Source organism: Phocoena sinus, chromosome 17 (assembly GCF_008692025.1).
Source record: "Phocoena sinus isolate mPhoSin1 chromosome 17, mPhoSin1.pri, whole genome shotgun sequence".
NCBI lineage: Eukaryota > Metazoa > Chordata > Mammalia > Artiodactyla > Phocoenidae > Phocoena > Phocoena sinus.
The window spans coordinates 12,418,536-12,439,759 of NC_045779.1; the positions used below are offsets into that span (position 1 = coordinate 12,418,536).

Sequence of the window (21,224 nt, forward strand, 5' to 3'; positions counted from 1 at the left end):
TCAATTCTATCCCAGTGGTCTATAGATCTATCCTTATGCTAGAACCACACTGTTTTGATTATTATAGCTTTGTGATAAATTTTGAAATCAGGAAGTGTGAGACCTTGTTCTTATTCAATATTGTTTTGGCTATATAGGGCCCTTTGAAAATCTATATGAATTTGAGGATCGGTTTTTCCATTCCTGCAAAACAAGGCTTTTGGAGTTTTGATAGAGATTACATTACAATTATTAAAGATTTTTGAACAGAGAAAATGACATGACTAGAATTCTCCTTAGACAGCATTTTACAACATGAATAGGAAAAGAACAAGAGAGGGCACTAGGAGACCATTAGAAAATTAGCACAACAGGATGGCTTGGACCTAAACTGTGGGAGTAAAGAGGGACAAGTGCCAGAGAGATTGTGGAGTCAGACTTGAAACAAATCTCTTCATTCGCTTAATGATTTGCACCCCATTATTATAAGCTGTAGGCACTAAGGATGCTATAGTGAACAAATGGATATGTTATTTTGCTTTCATAGACCTTGCACTCTAATGGGGCAGGTACAGTGGAACAGTAAACAGTGAAATAAAGAGCAAACTGTGATCAATGCTGTATGAAGAAAATGAACAAGCTACTATGATAGAGATAACAGAGGAAGGCCTTCTTTAGATAGGAGAGGGCTGTCTAAGGGACAGCTGTTTAATTAAGACCTGAATGATGAGGAGTTAGCCTATTCTAGCCTAAGAAAACAAAATTATCGGGAATTCCTTGGCAGTCCGGTGGTTAAGACTCGGTGCTTTCACAGCTGTGGTCCCGGGTTTGATCCTTGGTTGGGGAACTAAGATCCCACAAGCCACATGGTATGGCCAAAACAAAGAAAAAAAAAATTATCAAAGGCTCTGAGAACCTAAATGGGCAAGGGAGGGAAGATCTAGGGAGAAGTCCCAGAAGAATCAAGGTTTTGAACTTGTGTGACTGGGTAAAAGGAGGTATTATTAATAGAATTAGGTACTAATTAGGAGGTAATATTAATAGAATATGCTTGAAGGGAAAACTATGAATTTATTTATTTTGGCGGGGAGATATTTAGCAGGTAGTTGGAAATTTGGAACTAGAGTTGGGAAAGAGGTCATGCTTCAGGTAAATGTATTGTGGCCAACTGTATGGAGATGAAAATTGAAGACATGAGCTTGGATAAGAAAGGCAGTTACAGTGAAAAGAGCTCAGGAATTAAAGTTGGAGACCTGGATTTAAGTCTTATTTTTGAGTGGTTGTGATAGTTCAGGCAATTTCTCTTTCTAAGGTCACAAAGCTCTATTTCACTGTCTATTCTGTTGTAATTATCTATTTGTGTGTTCTAATGATCACATTGTCTTGATTACTATAGCTTTACTATGTCTTTATAATATCAGGCAGTTTAAGTCGTTCGGTGTTGTTCTTTCTAAATATCGTTTTGACCTAGTTTTACACCATTTTGGGTTATGAAAGCTTTCATAGGAAGACTCTACTTTTGGATAGCAGGGGAAACCTGTATTCCCAGTGTTCGTCATTCCTAGTGCACATCTATACTTCCAGAAACCTGGAATCATTTTCCTTCTGTCTGATGGACTTGTTTTAACATTTCTTGTAGTGTGGGTCTGCTGGTTATGAATTCTTTGGCTTTTTTTTTATTTGTCTGAAAAAAATCCTTGTATTTCCTTCAGGTTTGAAAGATGTTTTTGCTAGGTATAGAATTCTAGGCTTACAATTTTTTTGTTCAGTATTTCAAAGATGTTGCTCCACTATCTTTTCCTTGAACTATTCCTTACAAGAAATCTGCTGTCATTTTTGCCTTTGTTCCTCCATACATAGTCTGCCTTTTTTCCTCTGGCTGCTGTTAAGATTTTTGCTTTATCACTGATAAGTTTTTAATTATTTCATTATGAAATGTCTTGGTATAGTTTTCTTCATGTTCCTAGTGTTTGGGTTAATTGAGCTTGTCAAATCTGTGGGTTTATAATTTTCGTCAAATTTTGAAAAATACCAGTCATATTTCTTCACACGTCTTTTCTGATCTCCTTCCCCAACCCTCCTTCAGGGACTCTAATTACAATTATAGTTGGCTGCTTGAACTTGTCCCATGGCTCATTGATTCTCTTTTCTTTTTTTCTGTATAGTTCATTTTGGAAAGTTTCCGTTGTGTGTCTTCAAGCTCACCAATCCTTTCCTTTTCTATGTCTACTCTTCTGTTAATCCCACCCAATGTATTATTCACCTCAGAGATTGTTTTCATCTGTAGAAGTTGGATTTAGAAATTTTCTACCTTCCTTGTCTCTACTTAATTTTTTAAGTATATTACCATTGTAATAACTGTTTTAATGTCCTTGTCTGCTAGTTCTAACATCTGTGTCAGTTGTTGGTTAGTTTCAGTGATTGGTTTTTCTCCTCATTATGGGTCATATTTTCCCGCCTCTTGCTGTGCCTTGTAATATTTGATTGAATGGCAGATATTGTGAATTTTATCTTGTTGGGTGCTGAATATTTTTGTATTCCTGTAAAGATGTTTGAATTTTAACTTCAGATGCAGTTAAATTGCTTTAAAATAGTTTGATCCTTTCAGATCTTTTATTTTTTTGGTGGCATCCAAGCAGCATTTAGTCTAGGCCTAATTACTCTCCAGTACTAAGGCAAGACTTTTCTGAGTACTCTCCGCATTGAATTGGGAGGTTTTCTAGTCAGCCTGGTGTGAACAGCCACTATTCCTGTCCCTCTGCGAGTGCCCAGTACTGTTCCTTCTCATGCTTTCAATGGTTTGTTCTTTCCTCAGCCTTGGGTAGTTTCCTCACATGCATGCACTGATCAACTCTGTTGAATTCTTGAGGAGGAGGACCCTTTGCAGATCTCTGGGATCCTCTGTTGTTATGTCTCCCATACTTTGTCCTGTGAACTCCAACCATCTTGTTCTCCTTGAACTCACAGCTCCGTCTCCTCAGCTCAGGGAACCTGCTGGGCTCTCTGGGATTCCCCTTTCCTATGTCATGGCCTGTAATGTCTCTGAAGGTAGTAAGCTGGGGTAAACCTTCTTCATTTCCCATCCCTGAGGGATCACTCTCCTTTACTGCCTGACATCTAATATCTTAAAAAGTGTTGTTTTATTTATTTTGTCTGGCTCTTTTTTGTTGTTGTTGGTTTAGGTGGGAGGGCAAATATGGTTCTTGTTACTCCATCTTGGCTGGATTCAGAAGTTCCCTCAAGGCTCTATTCTTAATAGTCACCTCACACTTTGAGGAGAGGAAAAGTTCCAAGAGTCTTTAACCAAAAGCCTCTGGTATAACCACTCTGTAAAATGAAGTGTGACTATTGTTTAGTCTGCCTATTTAATACTTCTTAAATCTCCAGAATATTAGAAAGGTTTGCTGTGACTAGTGATTTATAGATTGTTTGGGCCAGACCTCAGAGCTCTGGGGCTTCCTTTAAACATGCCAGTGACATTTTCAAAACACAAGGAGCCATTGATAGATTGCAAATCAGTTTTCACTCTTACTTGGTAGTCATTCTGCAAACTTGGTTCTGCTTCTACTTGTGTCATTTCGGCAAGGTTGCAGTTAAGGAAATTTTACTTTCTAAAGAGCTTAATAGTATGTAGGGCCCCCTAACACAGGCAATTTACTGTGAATCGAGGGTTTATTTCTGGAACACTAAAAACCTTTCTAGTCCAACTCCAAGAAGTACTGAGTGATTTTTGTTTATCTTATTCTTGAAAGTTTATTTGGAATTAGAAGGGGAAACTCCAACAATTTTATCTGCATGAAAAAGAAAAGACCAGTATTTTAATTACAGCAAGGGAGAGAGGGGACTTAAGGAAAATGGAAAATAACCATAGTCAGATGAATATATTTTTAAGCACTTACTATGGGTTTATCACCTGTTTGGGCAATGGGCTGACAAAGAATGGGTAGGTTACTTTTTATTTTTATGTACCTCCATGAATCTCAAAGATGTAGTCTTCAAAACAAGTCTTATTTAATAACTTATTTTCCTGTTTTTTGAATCAGTCACATATAACTATCCATCAAAGCTTTGGTTCGCTTGAAGTAATTGGTGTTACTTCAGTAAAATTTCAGACAAAAACAGAGAATCTTGCTGTTGTGGGTAACCTGGATAGCCTAATTGCTGATGAACATATAATTTCTTTTAGGGTTTTTGAGATACTGAAAATAGCTTTTTCTTCCTGGATTGGCTGGAACCTGGGCACATCCAGTGAGTAGCTTATGGTTTAGTTTTGAAGGTAAATATGATAAATAAGAGAGAAAACAAAACAAGGTAGTTCTTGCTAAGTGCCAAGTGGAGCAGTACAGATTCTAAGCATTATAGCAGTTTTATTGCATAGAGAGGTCCCTGAGCTGAGCTATCATAGTCCCAACAGGTAGCTAGGACTGAGGAGAGGTATTCTGAGTGGAGAAGCAGTGGCTGTAAGTTTGCAGCGGCAGCGGCAGGAGTGTTGGCTGTACATTGTGGATACTGTACAGTGAGGACACAGTCTGTCAGACAAATGTGTACACAGAGAGTGGTTGGAGATTAGGTAGAAAAAGTAGGTAGGGGTCAGATGCAAGATTCTGAGTTCTTTGAATTTGTACTTTGCACAGAGATGACAGTGAAAATGAGAAGGGTCATTGAAGAGACCCTGTAATGGAGAAAACCAAAGACCTAGTGACTAAATGTGAGGATTGGGTGGGAAGAAGAGCCTGAAGTTTTGAGCTAGGAGTAGAGTGTTATTATTATTACAAATAGAAAAGTCAGAGAGGAGAGCTTGAATGAAATGATACCAGAGATCCCTGAGGCTTTTTCTAAAAATTCCCGATTTCTCTGTGTGGCTCCGGACTGGACAGCGCTTTCCCTGTGGTCCTCCTCCTTTAATTGTTGAACCTGGCAGGATGACGTGGAGTGCGGAAGGGCATTTAGAGATCATGAGGGCACCTGGCCTAATTTCTTCATTTTACAGATAAGGAAATCGAGGACTTCCTTATTGTGACTTTCCTTCAGGCCACGCAGCTAGGCTGGCCTCTTGGCATTATTTTCTGAAATTCTTCTAGCAAAGGTTACTGTGTATCAATCCTGCTTGCTGGCAAAGTGAGTCTTGTGTTTACCCCACCATAATTCAATTAGTTATTGACTTGATTCCTCAAATCGTTTTTCACCTTCCCAAATCAAATAAATTAATAGTTAAGATAATTCCTTTCCAGTAGTCTGATTTTTTTCTCTATCCATACACGCCATTGCAAACCTTGCAGTTGTACCCTATGGGCATTAATGACAAACTCAGGTCTGCTCTCTTGAAAAGTTGTATGAGGGGAGCTGTTTGAAGGGAGAGGGAATGATTAACGTTTATTTAAGTCTGGAGTGAGGATTCTTACTGGGAGTCCTTTCCACAATTTTTAAAACAAAGAGGCTGTGTGGTGGAGATCAGTAAATGAATTACTTCCTTTCTTTGCCCCTCTAAACCCCATTCCCTGTGACTTCTCACGCATGGAACCCAGAATCCGTGTGTGACTCCTGCCCTGTCCGAAGACAATGAGATTAGTCAGTGCCCTAAGTGAACGCCGTTATTTTAAGATGTCTCACCCAGTCCTACACCTTAGCTGGAACCCGGGGAGAGTGGCTTCTCTTCCCCTTCCCAAGCCTTTCTTCCTCTTACCCCAACGGCTGTCTCTCTCCTTTTATCCCTCCCCTCTGCTTGCATCCAGCCCTTCCTCCCTCGGGGGTCACACATCCGCAGGCCGTTCCCAGCAGCACCCTTGCCTACAGCTCCTCTCGGAAGCACAGACCCCGGAGCGAGCCGGGGGCGGAGCTGAGTGAGCAAAAGCCCTGCCTCCACGCTTTGGGCGGGGCCAGCGGCCCAGACGGCGCCGTTGATTGGTGGGGGCGGGCCCTGCCGCGGGGGTCGGGGCCCGGAGGTCTGGCCCGGGCAGGGAGCGCAGCGCGCGCCGCTGGGGGCGGGAGGCGCGGCGTGGAACCCGGTGGAGTGTGGCGCAGCTGTGGCGGCACTTCCCGCTCGCCACACGCCGGGCGTGGGTCCCCGAAGGTAAGTATGGGCAGGGGGCCCTGCGCCACGTGGGTCAGGTGGAGGCACCCCGCGGGTGCGCGCCTGAGGCAGGTGTGGTTTGGCCGGACGGGCCCCGGTGCCACTTCCGCGCGGAGTAGGAGCGCAGGGCGCTGGCTGGCGGCCGCGTGGCGTGAGTACCCCGAGTGAGGGAGACCGGGTCGGGCTCTAGTTTTGCAGCACTTGTTCACCTCATTAGTTCCGGGAAGCACCCCCTCTCCACGCACCACACAAATCTCGACAGACCTCAGGTACTCCAGAGACTTTGTATTCTTTAAAATACATTTCTGGTTTGTGGTTCAGGACTGGAGGAGAAACTCGGTAGTGAACTTACGATGCGGCTTTATTTTGACTTCGTGTTATTATTCAGATTGCAGGAAGAGTGCGACTGGTAATGGGACTGTTATTTAAACAAGGACACCGGGGTTTACACAGGCAGTGGATTGTAGAGATTAAGCGAGCAGGCTTTGAATCTACTTATTAATTGTGAAAACTTGGGCAATTTGCTTAACTTCTCTATGACTTTGCTTCTGCATATGAAAAATGAGAATAAGAAGAGATGCAGCCTTATAGGATTTTTATGAGGATTAAATGAGTTACTACTTAGTGTTTGCCTCATAGTCCACAATAACTATGGCTGTTTTCTTTATTATGCAGTCAGATGGGCATTAATCTTCAAAGCTGCAGAAAGAAAAACCTTCTGCAGAGCTGTTGCTTGGGTATTCCTTTGGAACAGTATTCAAAGACTGAGTCCCACTGGAAAAGGTCTCATTACTCTTCTGTTGTACTAGAGACGTGATCCACCTACCTTGCTCCAAATCAAAGCCACTCTCAAATGATACAGAAACCTCAGTCTTGAAGGTTGTTCTGAAAGAGGCATGAAGAAAGGCAGCACTTTTCCAGTGAGTGTAGCCTCATTTTAAGCACCAAGCTCTGGTGCTTAAAAAGAAGTTCATATCACTTTATACAGAACTTATAAGTTGTACTATTTTGGGTGGGTGCTTATTTGTAATATTATTGCAAAATGAGGTAAACCAGAGTACCCAAATACATAAACTAAATAAACATCATAAGAATCGTAACCTGTCACATGGAAACTCAGAATTGAAAGGAATCTGAAAAATCAGATGGGCTGCCCTTTATAAATAAGGATGAGGCCCCAAAACCCAAAAGCAATAAATGACAGGGCTTAGACCAGAATTCAGCTCTGCTGAGCAACAAATTATAAAAGCAAAGGATGATATTACTTCTTGTGTTGATAATAGTACTATTTTTATTTTTGACAGTTTTATGGTGCTGTGAATAATTTTTCTCTCAGCAACATCCTGCTTGGTAGCTTAACTGCATGATTCATAATCATTCTTCAGCACCTTTGATTTAAATCACAAGTCTGAAAGTTGCTACATCAATGATTGCTTTGAGAACAAGAGGATTGTCTTCTTAAGCTTTGTACAAACATGTTCTAGCAGTGCTTTGGTTTTGTTGTTTTATGCACTCCTTTTCTCTCATGTAGGGAATGTGAACAGCCAGTATAAACAAATTGACCTTCTAGGCGGTTTGTTATCATTGTGTTATTAGTGAAGTTTTCTTGATTGGGTAAGATAGGCATGGAATGCTAGCCCAAGGAAATAGGACTGGGTCCCCTCCTGTAAGAGATACGTTGCAGTTGCTGCTAACTTCAAAAGCATCATGGAGTGAAATCATTTGGAGATATTGGTCTGTTAGTTGCTGACTCTTCCCTGGCTCCTTGTAGAGGCCACTCCCTCACCTGTGGGTGTTTGTTCAGATGTTACTATCTCAGTCAGACCCTCCTATTTAAAATGCCATACAACCCTACTCTTCCTATAATATGTATTTGTCTATTTATCTGTCTGTTATCTCTTGTCTGCCACTAGATGGTAAGTTCCACGGGGGCAGGGTGCTTGCCTCTTGTGTTCACTGCTGTACCCTAAGCGCCTGGAAACAATGCCTGACACCAGAGCGTGTCACATGCAGACATTTCCAACTAGGGCTAGTAAGTACTTAAGCCAATTCACAATTCATTTTGCCCTGCTCCACCCTCTCCCCATTTCTGGTTATTTCTCCTGTTACCCAGGAATAAAACCTTGAGGCAATGTTAAGTCCTCCTTCTAGTTGGCACTCCATGTGCAAATAGCTACTGACTTCTCCAGTTTTTTGCAAACCTGCCATTCCAGTAGTTATCAAGTTCCCATTTCTTCAGGCGCTCCTCCATTTCATTTCCTCCTCTACACCTACAGCTCTACCAGCTCCCTTTTCGTTTGCCTTCACATTCTTATCTGCAGAATGAAATCCAGAGTGAGAAATCTGGCATTCAGAGTTCTCTGCAACATGATCTCAAATCCACTTTTCCAGTCTCTATCTCCTGTATATAAGAAAAGTGATTTCCAACTTATGCTTGTAAATGTGAAAGTAAAATAAGGCTTTAATGGTAATACCCTGTAAAATCCCAAGGTGGCTTCATGACAGTTTCTCTCTCTCTTTTTATTAATGAGTCCGTCTTTTCCTCCAAGTAGGCAGGAATTCAGACAAATTAGACTAATGACTGTTAACCTGTTTGTACCGAGAACTTATGCTGCTCTTTCTGTTTTTGAGTGTCCAGGCTTCAAAACCTCCCTTACATGTTACCACTACCCCAAATACCTAGATAGGTTCAGTTGGATGTGGTATTGCTTTCCTCTGAATTCTAGTGACTTTTTCATGCCTTTTTAAGAATTTATCACACTCTACCTTGAATTGTAATTCTTTGGGCATTTGTCTTTTCTTTGTTGCTACATATAAGCTCCTGGAGGACAGAAAGCATGCACACACAAATTCCAGTTACTTTTTTGAGGAAAAATAAGATATACACCCACTTATTTGTTTTTTAAATAAAAGTGAACTTAAAGTTCTCCTTAATGGGTCTTTAAGTCATTAAATATTGAGCCTCAACCATCATTTCTACAATATGGACACTTCAGGAAGAAGGCAGGTGAAATTCAGTCCTGAAAAGATTCCAATGAAGTTACTGAGGTCTGAATTTTAGAAGGGAGTAAGTACAGGGAGAGCAACAAACCCAACATCCACGAAGGTGGACAGGCACAAGTTTAAAAAATATACACAGGGCTTCCCTGGTGGCACAGTGGTTAAGAATCCGCCTGCCAATGCAGGGGACACGGGTTCAAGCCCTGGTCTGGGAAGATCCCACATGCCGCGGAGCAACTAAGCCTGTGGGCCACAACTACTGAGCCTGTGCTCTAGCGCCTGAAAACCACAACTGCTGAAGCCCGCGCATCGCAACAAAGAGTAGCGCCAGCTTGCCGCAACTGGAGAAACCCCGGGCGCAGCAACAAAGACCCAACGCAGCCAAAAAATTAATTAATTAATTAATTTTAAAAAATACATAAACTCACTCAGAAAACCATTAGGACAAGACAGACTTCATGGAGCCATCTGCAGCTTTGGATTTTCTTGTGAGGAATTATTCCTAAGCTTTATTTTGTTTTTGCATCTCTAGGCACGAATAGTACTGTCCTTTGTTTTCTGAGCTGGTAAGACTGAACATTCTCTTCCTTTTTCTGATCTGTGGAGAATAGTTTACCTTCTTTCCCTTCGTTGTTTAATAAAATGTTCATATTTCTTTCGTCATTTATTTTCTGGATATATGGAGAAGATATATGCCAGAAGCTTTTAACTCTTCAGAGAAAGGTGATAGATATAAGATGCTTGAATTTGTCTCTTGTTGAAGCTTTCAGTTTTATTAAGTCTTCTATCAGCATTTGATTTACTATGTTTTGCTTCATTTCATTATAAACATACGCTTGCACATATTCCAGTTGAGTGAATGCTTTTATTTTACTTGTGATTTTTTTCTTATAGATTAAAACTTGTTTCAGGAACTTGTGTAGACACTTCTGCAATTTAATTCTCTTTTCTTTTCTCTTGCCTCCCAAACCTCAATTGGGGTTTTCCCATTCTAGGGCACCCATTAGCCTAATTTATTTTCTTACAAGTATCATCTAAATTTATTTTACCATTCCTGGAATGAATCTGCAGTTTCTGTTGACAGGAAAGAGTTGATAGGGAAAAAATATATGTATCTAAATCCTAATTTTTGTGGGTTTTTAAAAATAATTTTTATTGGAGTATAGTTAATGTACAATGTTGTGTTAGTTTCAGGTGTACAGCAAAGTGAATCAGTTATACATATACATATATCCACTCTTATAGATTATTTTCCCATATAGGTTATTACAGAGCAATGAGTAGAGTTCCCTGTAGGTACTTATTAGTTATCTATTTTATATATAGTACTGTGTATATATCAATCTCATTCTCTGTTTATCCCCCCCTCTTTCCCTGCTGGTGGCCATAGGCTTGTTTTCTACATCTGTGACTCTATTTCTGTTTTATATATAAGTTCATTTGTACGATTTTTAGATTCCACATGTAAGCAATGTCATATATTTGTCTGTGTCTGACTTCACTCAGTATAACAATCTGTAGGTCCATCCATGTTGCTACAAATGGCATTATTTCATTCTTTTTTTATGGTTGAGTAATATTCCATTGTATAAATGTACCACATCTTCTTTATCCACTCCTCTCTTGATGGACATTTAGGTTGCTTCCATGTCTTGGCTATTGTAAACAGTGCTGCAGTGAATATTGGGGTGCATGTGTCTTTTCGAATTACAGTTTTCTCCAGATATATGCCCAGGAGTGGGATTGCTGGATCATATGATAGTTCTGCATTTAGTTTTTTAAGGAACCTCCATACTGTTCTCCATAATGGTTGTACCAATTTACATTCCCACCAACGGTGTAGGAGGGTTCCCTTTTCTCCACACCGTCACCAGCATTTATTGTTTGTAGATTTTTTGATGATGGCCATTCTGACCGGTGTAATGTGATACCTCATTGTAGCTTTGATTTGCATTTCTCTTAATAATTAGTGATGTTGAACATCCTTTCATGTGCTTTTTGGCCATTTGTATGTCTTCTTTGGAGAGATGTCTATTTATTTTTTATTTATTTATTTATTTTTAAACATCTTTATTGGGGTATAATTGCTTTACAATGATGTGTTAGTTTCTGCTTTATAACAAAGTGAATCAGCTATACATATACATATGTTCCCATATGTCTTCCCTCTTGCGTCTCCCTCCCTCCCACTCTCCCCATCCCACCCCTCCAGGCTGTCACAAAGCACCGAGCTAATATCCCTGTGCCTTTCGGCTGCTTCCCCCTAGCTATCTACCTTACTACGTTTGTTAGTGTGTATATGTCCATGACTCTGGAGAGATGTCTATTTAGATCTTCTGCCCATATTTGATTGGGTTAAGTCCTAATTTTTGAAATGTTAAAACTTTAAGGTAAAATTCTGCATATTATCTTTACTGACAACAGCTAATGTAGGTCAGGATTTAAAGCTAACATACTACAGCTTATATTTAAAGTGTATGATAATTTGAATTTGTAATTGGTTGTAAATTTTGTCCTTTGGGAAATTTCTTTTAATGTGCTAACCAGTGAAGTTTTACTGTCAGAAGCAAAATCTTGAAAACAAATATTTGCTTTGAAGTAAAGTATCCATATCACCCTGTTATACACCTGTGTTTACCCTGAGTTTTCCTTGTTTATAAAACACCTTAGTTAAGGGTGTTATCAGATAGGATCATTCATGTAAATAATGAAAGTTGGGGCATAGACTAATTACATATCTGTAGTACATGGTAAGCACTGTGTAAGTATCTGTTAAATAAATCAATCTGTATTTTTAGGGAGAATTTTATTAAGATATTTTAGCATATTAGTATGTATAGTAATGAATTGATCTAGTAAAGGGGGAGAAATTGGTGATTCTGGAAAGAGCTTAAGCAAAGGCGTGAAATTATCAGATTTACAGTGATTTAAAAAAATCACTCTGTCTGCTGTGGGAAGAATGGATTGGAAGGGGGTTAGAACAGAGCAGAGATCCCAGGTTGGAGGTGCTCCCAAGAGACTGTGAGATGTGATGGTGATTGTTTTTTTTGTGGGGTTTTTTTTTAGTTAGGTTTTTGTTTTTTGGATTTTTTGATACCTCCTCAATCTGAATTCTCCCAACCTCCCCAGTTAGAAGAGCTTTACCCTAGGCTTCCTGTGGCCTGCAGTATTTTGCCATTGGTGGTTCCATGTGAATCCCCCCTTCACTTTTCTTTTGCTCGTGTAGTCAACCATCCCCCCATCTCTCTGCCAGTGATCACAGTCCCCCAGGGAGTCATCCTTGGAAGTGTTCTATGTGGTAGTGTGCCTCTCAGTGGGAAAGCTTGGGAAGCTGGAAGTAGGGCAGGCGTTCTGGTGATGGGGAACCCAAGATGGTGGCCTTGAGAGGCCAAGGAGAATAGAGCAGATCATTGCTGCTGCAATTACACCCTTGCCCTGTTTTTCTGGAACCAGTGGAGGGGCATGTTAGTTGCGGTAAGTTTCAGGCCTTCCTGTTTCTCCTGGCAGTTTTGATTTCAGTATTGGAGAACAACGGACTGTCAGCAGTTACTTCCACCTCCTCACTCAGTCCCTTCCTCAGATGTCTTTAATAAAATGCAGCCAGTTTCAGAAAACCAAGACTCACATAACTTTTGTCCAGATTCTGGAACAGCCCTATCAAATTGTTGGATGCAGATTATTCTGTATTGTGCCTCCCCATTGGATATTTTGCATAGATTTTATTTCTGATTCTTAAATCACTTTTCTTTATCGAGAATTAGGATAAATAAAAGATGTCTCAAGTAAGAGATACAATAAACCTATGAAAAACTAGGACTGCTTTGTGATTACAGAATGAGAGAGAAATCAAAGAGGGGGTGGGGTGGGAATTAGAGAAAGGATATAGGAGTAAGGAAGGAAAACAGGAAAAGTTGTAACGGATTCATCATGTGATATGTGTGGGAAGGTTACTATGTATCTTCCATTGGCAGATCCTGTTAGAATTTTCACCTCTTCTGCAATGAACTTAATTTACAGATGTGACAAAGATGTGCTTTGTTTCTCTTGAAACATTTCAGATATATTTGGAGCTGGTATTCTGTGAGGGGGAAATAAACAGATACAGATTATATACTGTTACAGTAAACTTTCAATAAAGTAACCAGTTAGCTTGGGGTAAGAGTGTCCTGGGAAGATGCTTTTAATATAGTTTAAAATGAAACCTGTCTGCTTGACCTGTACCCTCCTAGGGAATAATTCCTGCCCTCATCCCACCCCCAATTCTTTTTCTTATTCTCTGGGTCAGTCCCCATCTCCCATTTCTCATACCAGTCCCCATGCCATGCCCAAAGCCTGTGCACAGATTTTCTTTTGTCTCTTCCTCGATTGTCTCTGTCGGCTCCCTCCTTTGGATCCTTGTTTCCAAACACACAGCATCCAGTGCTGTCCCCCTGGATGAAGAAAATCTGTAGCTCTTCTAGGCCTGTGCCTTCCTTTTGGAACAGGATTGTTCTTAATTTCCCTTTGTGCTTTGGTATGAATCACTGACCCTTCTCTGCCATATTAGTTAAGTGGATACTGATAATTATAAATGTATCTACCTTGTAATTTGGGTAGGGTCCACTAGTCAGTACCAAACAGTCTTCATGATTGTGAAGGAAATGGAGTTAAGAATGTCTCTGCTTATATTTTAGAGGGAAAAGCCTAAGAATCTTTTGACTTTCTTATGAACATTTTTTTTTTTTTTTTTTTTTGGCTGTCTGAAACAAAGATGGACAAGGACAATAATTGCATACAATGGACAAGAAGATGGGCATGGTAATGAAGGGGAAAATTCTTTAAAAAAAAAAAAAAAAAGAAATCCTTAACTAATATCCATCTATTTTAATCAATATTTATCAAAAAAATTTAATATAACATGAATTTGGACAGTTTTCTATCATGAAATTTCATCTTTTTTTCATATTTCTACTTTTTACAGGCCCCAAATTAAAAATATAAATCTATTAATGCTTTAAAAAATCCTGTGGTAGCATCCCTTTTTGTATTGTCTTTATTTCATAATTTAGCCCTTGATCGTCCTTGTGATGGGACCCCCCCCCCGCCTGCTCTGTACTAAGCTGTTGGTTAGATGTTGATGGGTGATGTCTTCCGCAGCACTTCTGACACTCTGTGCTGCACTGACCCCTCCTAGTGGCCGAGTTGAAAGCTGCTTTTCCTATGCGTGTCTCTCTCTATAACCCAGGTGCTAATGGACACTTGGTGTCAGCTCTTGTTTTTCCAGAGGTGATTTAGAAGAAGGGCGTGTGTGCAGCAGTACCATAGGAAATTGAGAGGCAGCATGTTCACACTGGGCTCTTGGGTCAGAGCCGTGTTCACTTCACAGTGCTGCCACCCAAAGCGGTGTGAGGATGTGGAGCTGATAGCCTAGGTTTCTTCATCTGTAAAATGGGAATAATGACACTTCTGTGAGGAGTAAGTGATGTGTTACATGTGAACACATAAAACGGGGGTGCCTGGTGTTAGTACTCAGTAAATGTTAGTTTCTCAGCCTCAGCAGTACTGACGTTCTGAGCCAGGTCATTTTCTGTTGTAGGGATTGTCCTGTGCATTGTAGGATGCTTAGCATGATCCTTGACATGTAGCCACTAGCAGCCGCCCAAGCTGTGACAACCAAAAATGTCTCTGGACATTGCCAAATGTTCCCCTGTTGAGAACCACTATAAATACAATATTTACTAGCTGTTACATTATCTTGGCCAAGCACTCTCACTCCTAAGATCCAGCTGGCTTCTGAAAGTTCTATCCTCATCTGACCCACTTCTTTTTGTTATGTTGGGCTTGTCTGAGTTATTTCATTAGCTGGATGTTAAGGTTAGCTCTTCCTTTCTGGGTTAGTATCTGAACTACGTCTCCTTAGAGCCATGTGATCTACCCCTAGGCAAGCCAGCTGCTCCTGGGAACCAATGTACAAGATTATCTTGTGACTCTCCAGCAGAGTGAAGGCAGATTCTTTTCTGGTTCCTCTTTGAAAAGCCCTGCATACCTATTAACCTGCCCCAAAGTCCCAACTTTTATTCCCACGTGAACACAGCTTTTTATTCTATTCTTTCTTAGTGTGGGATTCTTACATCAGTCCTCTTCTCATTCTGTTTTATTGGGCTGCCTGGCCACTGGATGATTTTGCAGAATTTTAATTGCTTCAGTTTTACAGAATAAATATACCTTAAATTTACAGCAATAGGGTTGCTTTTTCAAAATTTTACTTCTGACCACTTAAAAATAACATCTATGAACCTTCTTCATTGCCTTCCAGAGGACTCTTTAGAGTATATATATGTTGGAGAGGCAGTGTGGTATAATGGGTAAAGGTTCTAAAGTCAGACCACTGCTGGTTCAAATCCTGACTCCACTAACTGGGGTGGGTTACTTCATCTTTTTTTTTTTTCGGTAAGCGGGCCTCTCACTGTTGTGGCCTCTCCCGTTGCGGAGCACAGGCTCCGGTTGCGCAGGCTCAGCGGCCATGGCTCACGGGCCCAGCCGCTCCGCGGCATGTGGGATCTTCCCGGACCAGGGCACGAACCCGTGTCCCCTGCATCGGCAGGCAGACTCTCAACCACTGTGCCACCAGGGAAGCCCTACTTCATCTTTTTATGCTTCATTTTCTGGTGGGTTTCCTCTCAGTGGGGCTGTTGTGAGGAGCAATCAGATTAATACAAGTAAAGCACAGTCTGGTTTATAACCTTGCTTAGCCACTGAATGTTAAATATTGTTAGGTTGCCCGTTTGATTTAGTTTTAAGGAAAGGAAAATCTTTCTTAAGGAGAGACAATGTGGTACAGCAAACTAATACATACAGATTTTGGAGTTGAACAGATTTGATTTGAACCCTAGCTCTATCGCCTGTTTGCTGAATACTAGCTAGGGCAAGTGATTTAATCTTTCTACGTTTTTCTTCACAGCAATATATTCATTTCTAACCTATGACTTTAGCTCCTTTTTCCAGAGAAAATTGAGGCAAACAAGTGTGATATCTTTCAAACTTCTGCTCCCATGCCTGCTTGGCTTTATTTTTAGCAAGACTGAGGATACATGACAGTCCGCGTCTGTGTCCCTTTTCTGTGCTCTCAGAGTGTACCATGCATGCATCTGAAATCATACTTAGCCAACTATTGAAAGTTCTGTACTGCTTATCATTCAACCTCATTAGGTAAGTTCCTTGCAAGCAGAATTTTAGCTTTGTCTTTCTGTTGCTTAATGCATAGTGAAAGCTTTAATAAGTGTTTGTTGAATGAAGGAATAAAAACAAATTTGAAACAAGTTGTTAATGTACTTGATTCAGTTTATTGACTGCCTGTGCAGTGCTGGGTTTTTTACACTCATCTCGAATCCTTAAAACAACCATATGAAGTGTTGCTAGCTTCACTTCCTAGATTAGGAAACTAAGGCTCAGATAATTTAAACGTGTCCAAGGACCCGGGGTAGAGAACTGTACATTTGTACAATTTGTAGTCATAGGAGGAAGGAGAAAGGATCTCCTGACAGAAGCTTTGGTCTTACAGAGAGGAACGCAGCAAGTGCCAAGCAGCAGCCTGCCCAGGAGGGAGCAGGGTGAGGAATTCAGTTTCCTGATCCTTTTCTTTCCACCCCGTGTCCTGCCAGTGCCTCTCTGGATGAAATCAGCCAGCAGCTAGAGGACAAGGGAGCCTGTGGGGTGCAGGCTTTAGAGGTTGGTGCCCTGGGGTGTGGAGCAGGGTGGAGATGGATCTGAAAAGGAAAATAGAGAATATCCAGCGCAGTCTTCTTCTTTCTGTCCATTAGCATTCACTCACCCTTTGGGCGTAAAGCTCCCGTTCCTAACTCGGGAAACGCAATGCCCTCTAGTCACTGCAGCCAGTTCATTCGTGCTCCCCCATGGAGGCACTGCTAGTGTTCTTTGTGTAACGTAACAGAAAAAAACTAAAACAAAGCTGCTGTAGTCTCTGCGTCTGTAGCTAATCTTTTGACTCGAGTTGGTAATCATTCCTTTTTTCTTCTAGTACTTATTTTACGTTCCCCTTACCCTCTGCCAGGTCAGTAGCTGCTTACCAGATGTCAGGGGTTATGCTTATTTTCTCCAGCAAAAATATCCCATCTGGAATTGCAGTCGTGATTGGCATCACCATCTGGTTAAATTTGTAGTGATCCATAGTCATGCTCTAAGGTCTTTTGCCTTTGGTCTAGGTAAACAGGCATGCCAAACGGGGATGTAATAGGAACCAACACCCCTGCATCCTTCAAATTTTTGATAGTGGTACTGGTTTGTGAGCTTCTCCAGGGATGGGGTATAGTTATTGGTTTGCTTTCTTTGTGGGGAAACGGGGGAGAGTTCCAAGGGCTTCTTCATGGCCCTGTCTTCCCTAATGGCTTTTATGACAGAACAGGGAATCAATGCAGGGATTTGGCCAGTTACTAAGTATATCTATTTCCACTAAAATTCTAGGACTAGGGAAATAACCACAGGATGGGCCTGTGCTCCCCTTGGACCTACCATGAGATACCAGGGTTGACTTTATCTCTCACCTCCTCTCTGGAGTGAGATGGGTGCTCTGACTGGTGGACCACGTTTTAGGTCTCCTGGGATTAGTTCAGAGCTAGTGTGCGGTAACCCTTGGAAAGACTACGCATTTCTCTTTCCCCAGTGGACAGTCACCCTTGTGAATGGCTGCTGGTACCTCTTGGGTAAGGTCTGGAGAAAGCTTGGGGGGATACATCTGTGGCTGTGTGTGGGGCCACAGCAATCTTAACACTCAGTCCTCCTTGGTCTAACATCCTGTGAATGTTAGGCTCCTCTCAGTAGGCTTTGAACTTCTTTCGGGGCTCTTTTGGCACCTAATTCCCATTAGGAGGCCATGAGGGGTTAGTGGGAGTAGGTGGTGAAGAGAAGTGGCATCCCCTTGTGAAACAACTTGAAAGGGTTTTATGGGAGGTGGGTTAGGAGGCTGGGTCTTCTCAGAGGGCTGTAAATTGCTGCTTTCAGCAGACATGTTCAGCTGAATGTGGAGTTCAACATTCTTAGCCTCATTTGTATCTGCCCCAGTGCCTGCATCCATGATTTAGGATCATTTGACTTTGCAGGGTTGCATGTTTAATTGGTTCTGCAGCCCTTATCATCAAACTGTGGCTTGATCCTTAGCCCTGTCAGATTAGCAGCTATTAGAAAAAAAGGACTCCTTTATAACAGCCATAGATTTTCCACTCACCTGTTTGGGAATTCATAACTTTCAATTTGTCGTTTGCTTGGTGCACATTCTCAAAGACCATCAGAAGCAGCCGCAGCCCATGTCACAATCTTTGAAATCAACATTTTCATCATCTACTTGGACTTACAGCACCTTGCTCACCACCTATACTTCATCCTGGGACAGGGAATTTGAGTGATCTTGGTATCACTATGTGCCAGATTATCAGTTTCCCCTCCCCTCCCTCTATAGGAAGGTTATCAGGATGCATCAAACATGCATCCCATTTTTGAGGGTCTGTTTCCTGGGGTCATTCTTGGCAGCAGTTACTGCATCAGTCGTGACACACTTGAGTAATTGAAGGGACTCGAACAAAAGGACTATTTACTAAGCTGTTGTGGGCAGAGGTGACAGAAGCAGCAGCAGCAGGGCGTGGTGAAGCACCCCTTCTAACACTGTTTGGAAGCCGTACTACTCCCAGGCCTTTAACTGTAGCTGTGGGAGAGGGGTCACCTGGTGGGGACTGTGGCCTTGGGTGGAGAAACCGCTGCCTGTTAGAAAGGGAGGAGGAGAACTAAATACCTCCTACCCTTCCAACTCCTGCTAATGCCTCGCATTGGATGAACCCAACCAGAAGCCAGAGGGCAAGGGCGGGAGGCAGGCTGCCTCAGTGTGAGGTCCACAGAGGCCCGCCTTCTGGGCCGTGTGGGGGGGAGAAGCGTGGTGTTGGATCTGGAAGGGCAAATGGGGACCATTTAGCACTCTTGCCAGACTGGTATTTCTGGCCCAGATTTGAGTGTGCCCCTTGAGTGCTGGGCTCTACACTTAACCGCCTGCTGTCCACGTAGGCTGAGATGTCCCCTGGGCACCTTGTGTGGACAACTTATCCTTCCCCCCCAGGTCTTTCTCCCTCGTCTGTTCCTGATGCCACTTAATGTCATATCTTAATGTCCATTCCATAGGGAAGGCCTGAGGCGTGATGTTCTCCTTTAGTTCTGCTCCTCCGGACCACGCACGGTAAGGCACAGTAGGCTTTCAAGCGCGTACGTAAATGTAGTACCAGCAGGCCCTACCACCCCCTGGATCCACATTCTCAAGGGACAGGTGCGGCTAGTGTAGCACCATAACCTTCACCCTCTCATCATGTCTGCTGCAGATGGAGCAGAATGCGCTGGTGTGGGTCCTGGGGCTCCTGGACAGGGCTCACCTGCCTTTGAAGAGCTGTAGTTCCACTTGCTCTGATTGCTTAGCAGAAGAGCACTGTGCCTGGAGGACAAGGCTCTTGTCAAGATGGTGCCCTGGTCTAGTGGAGGAGGGGGGGGGAGCTGCTCTTGTGGGGTTTTAGGGTACTCTAACTTGTAACAAATGCTGCACCCTAAGCTTAGGAGGGGACCATGTTTTCTAACAACTAATTTAACTGCACATAAATCCTTCCTGACTGCATTTCCAGCAGCAAATCCAACAAAGTAGGCTTTGAATCATCTCAAAGGAACCACCTTTGTAATCAGTTACATTTCATTATACCTGATTATTTGATGTCTGCTGATAGATATTTGAAATCGTTACTTGAATATAATTTATTTGCAAATGTTAGATCAGTCACAGTGACTTCCTGAAATTAATCACCGAGGGAACCTGGCAGACTCACCCTTTAAAAGGTATTATTTGGTGTCAGTGGAGACTGTGGGCTACTGTGTGTAGCAAAGGTGACATCAGTGTGACATCTTGAGCCCTTTGTCCGTGGGTGGGATGATAATATTAGCATAATTGTATTTGTTTTGTATGAAGATCTACTGTAATATCTCTGACCAGGGGTCCAGTGCATAAGAATTATCCATAGTTGTTAAAATGCAGCCTAGCACAGTGGGTAAGAGTCAGGACCCTGGAGCCAGACAGCTTGGCTTCAAATCATTTAACCTGTCTGTGTGACAGTTGCCTCATTTGGTAAATGGGGGGTAAATAATTAGCTTACCATACAGGTTCCTAATCTGAAGCAAACTTCACCTGTTCATCTTGATGCTAGAAGCTTGAAAACCATCCTTTGAAAAACCCTGCTCTTAAATCCATCAAACTAGAGTCCTTTTAGTTGAGAGCCCTTAGTCCATATGAGCCATGGTGTATAAACTCCCGGAGTTTCTTAGTAGAAAAGAAGGTAGATGGGACGTAAATGTTTGATTGTGACTTAGCTATCGACAGGGACATAACAGAAACTGTGTTTTTCACCTGGGCTGAGACTTATGATCAAAGGTAAATTCCTGGCAGAATAAGCATAAAATGGGTTCTGTGAGCAAGGAATGGCAAATTACGGTATTTTAAAATCATTTTGCTAATTTTTTTTTTTTTTTCTGTTGGTTAAGGTTGCATGATGGAATTTGAACATTACCTCAAGAGGTTTTATGTTTTGGATTAGCTAATTGTGTTTGTCCTCTGCTGACTATTTCTTCGGACTCACTTTTTGGTGTCCTTTTGAGGCAGTAAACTCAAAGGGATTATACCATGGACTACAAGGAAAGCTGTCCAAGTGTAAGCATTCCCAGCTCTGATGAACACAGAGAGAAAAAGAAGAGGTTTACTGTAAGTATGTAATATAAAGCATATGGAACAAAATGGAACGTAGAGAATATTTCCAATTCTGCTGTTCTTCCTTACCCTAGAATGGCCTCCCCAGACTTTGCAGATTTTACTTATCTTTCAAATGATATATCCTCCAGAGTCTTCTCTGTGTACTATAATGGAATACAATTTCCTTTTTTAGTGCAGAGTTTTGTCTGTTTACCTCTCCCTTTGGAGAAACTTGTGAAACTGTCTGATAGACCATCTCACCAGAGAATGTGCATACACGTGGTTCTGTGACACATCACATCTCAAGGTGTCAATGGACTCCAAAATTCATTGATCCCATGTGAAGAACCACTGTCTTGAAATTTCCACAGTATCTTTCTTAAGACATTTGTCATTTTCTATCTCCATTTAAAA

The 21,224-nt window shown here is 41.7% G+C and overlaps 1 protein-coding gene across 2 annotated transcripts in view; it reads left to right on the forward strand.

Moving 5' to 3' along the window:
• Positions 1–5,901: 5,901 nt before the first annotated feature.
• The window catches only part of LOC116742526 (serine/threonine-protein kinase Sgk3), a 65,842-nt gene continuing 50,519 nt past the window's right edge, over positions 5,902–21,224 (forward strand). Inside the window, exons 1-3 of one of the 2 annotated variants that reach the window (XM_032610233.1) lie at positions 5,902–6,049; positions 19,211–19,265; positions 20,606–20,822. Coding sequence is in view for 1 of the 2 variants with exons in the window: in XM_032610234.1 (XP_032466125.1) it covers positions 20,745–20,822 (78 nt within the window). In the remaining variant the exon portion in view is untranslated. Of the gene's footprint in view, positions 6,050–19,210; positions 19,266–20,605; positions 20,823–21,224 lie in introns of those variants that run through there. The other variant, XM_032610234.1, reaches the window with a different exon arrangement.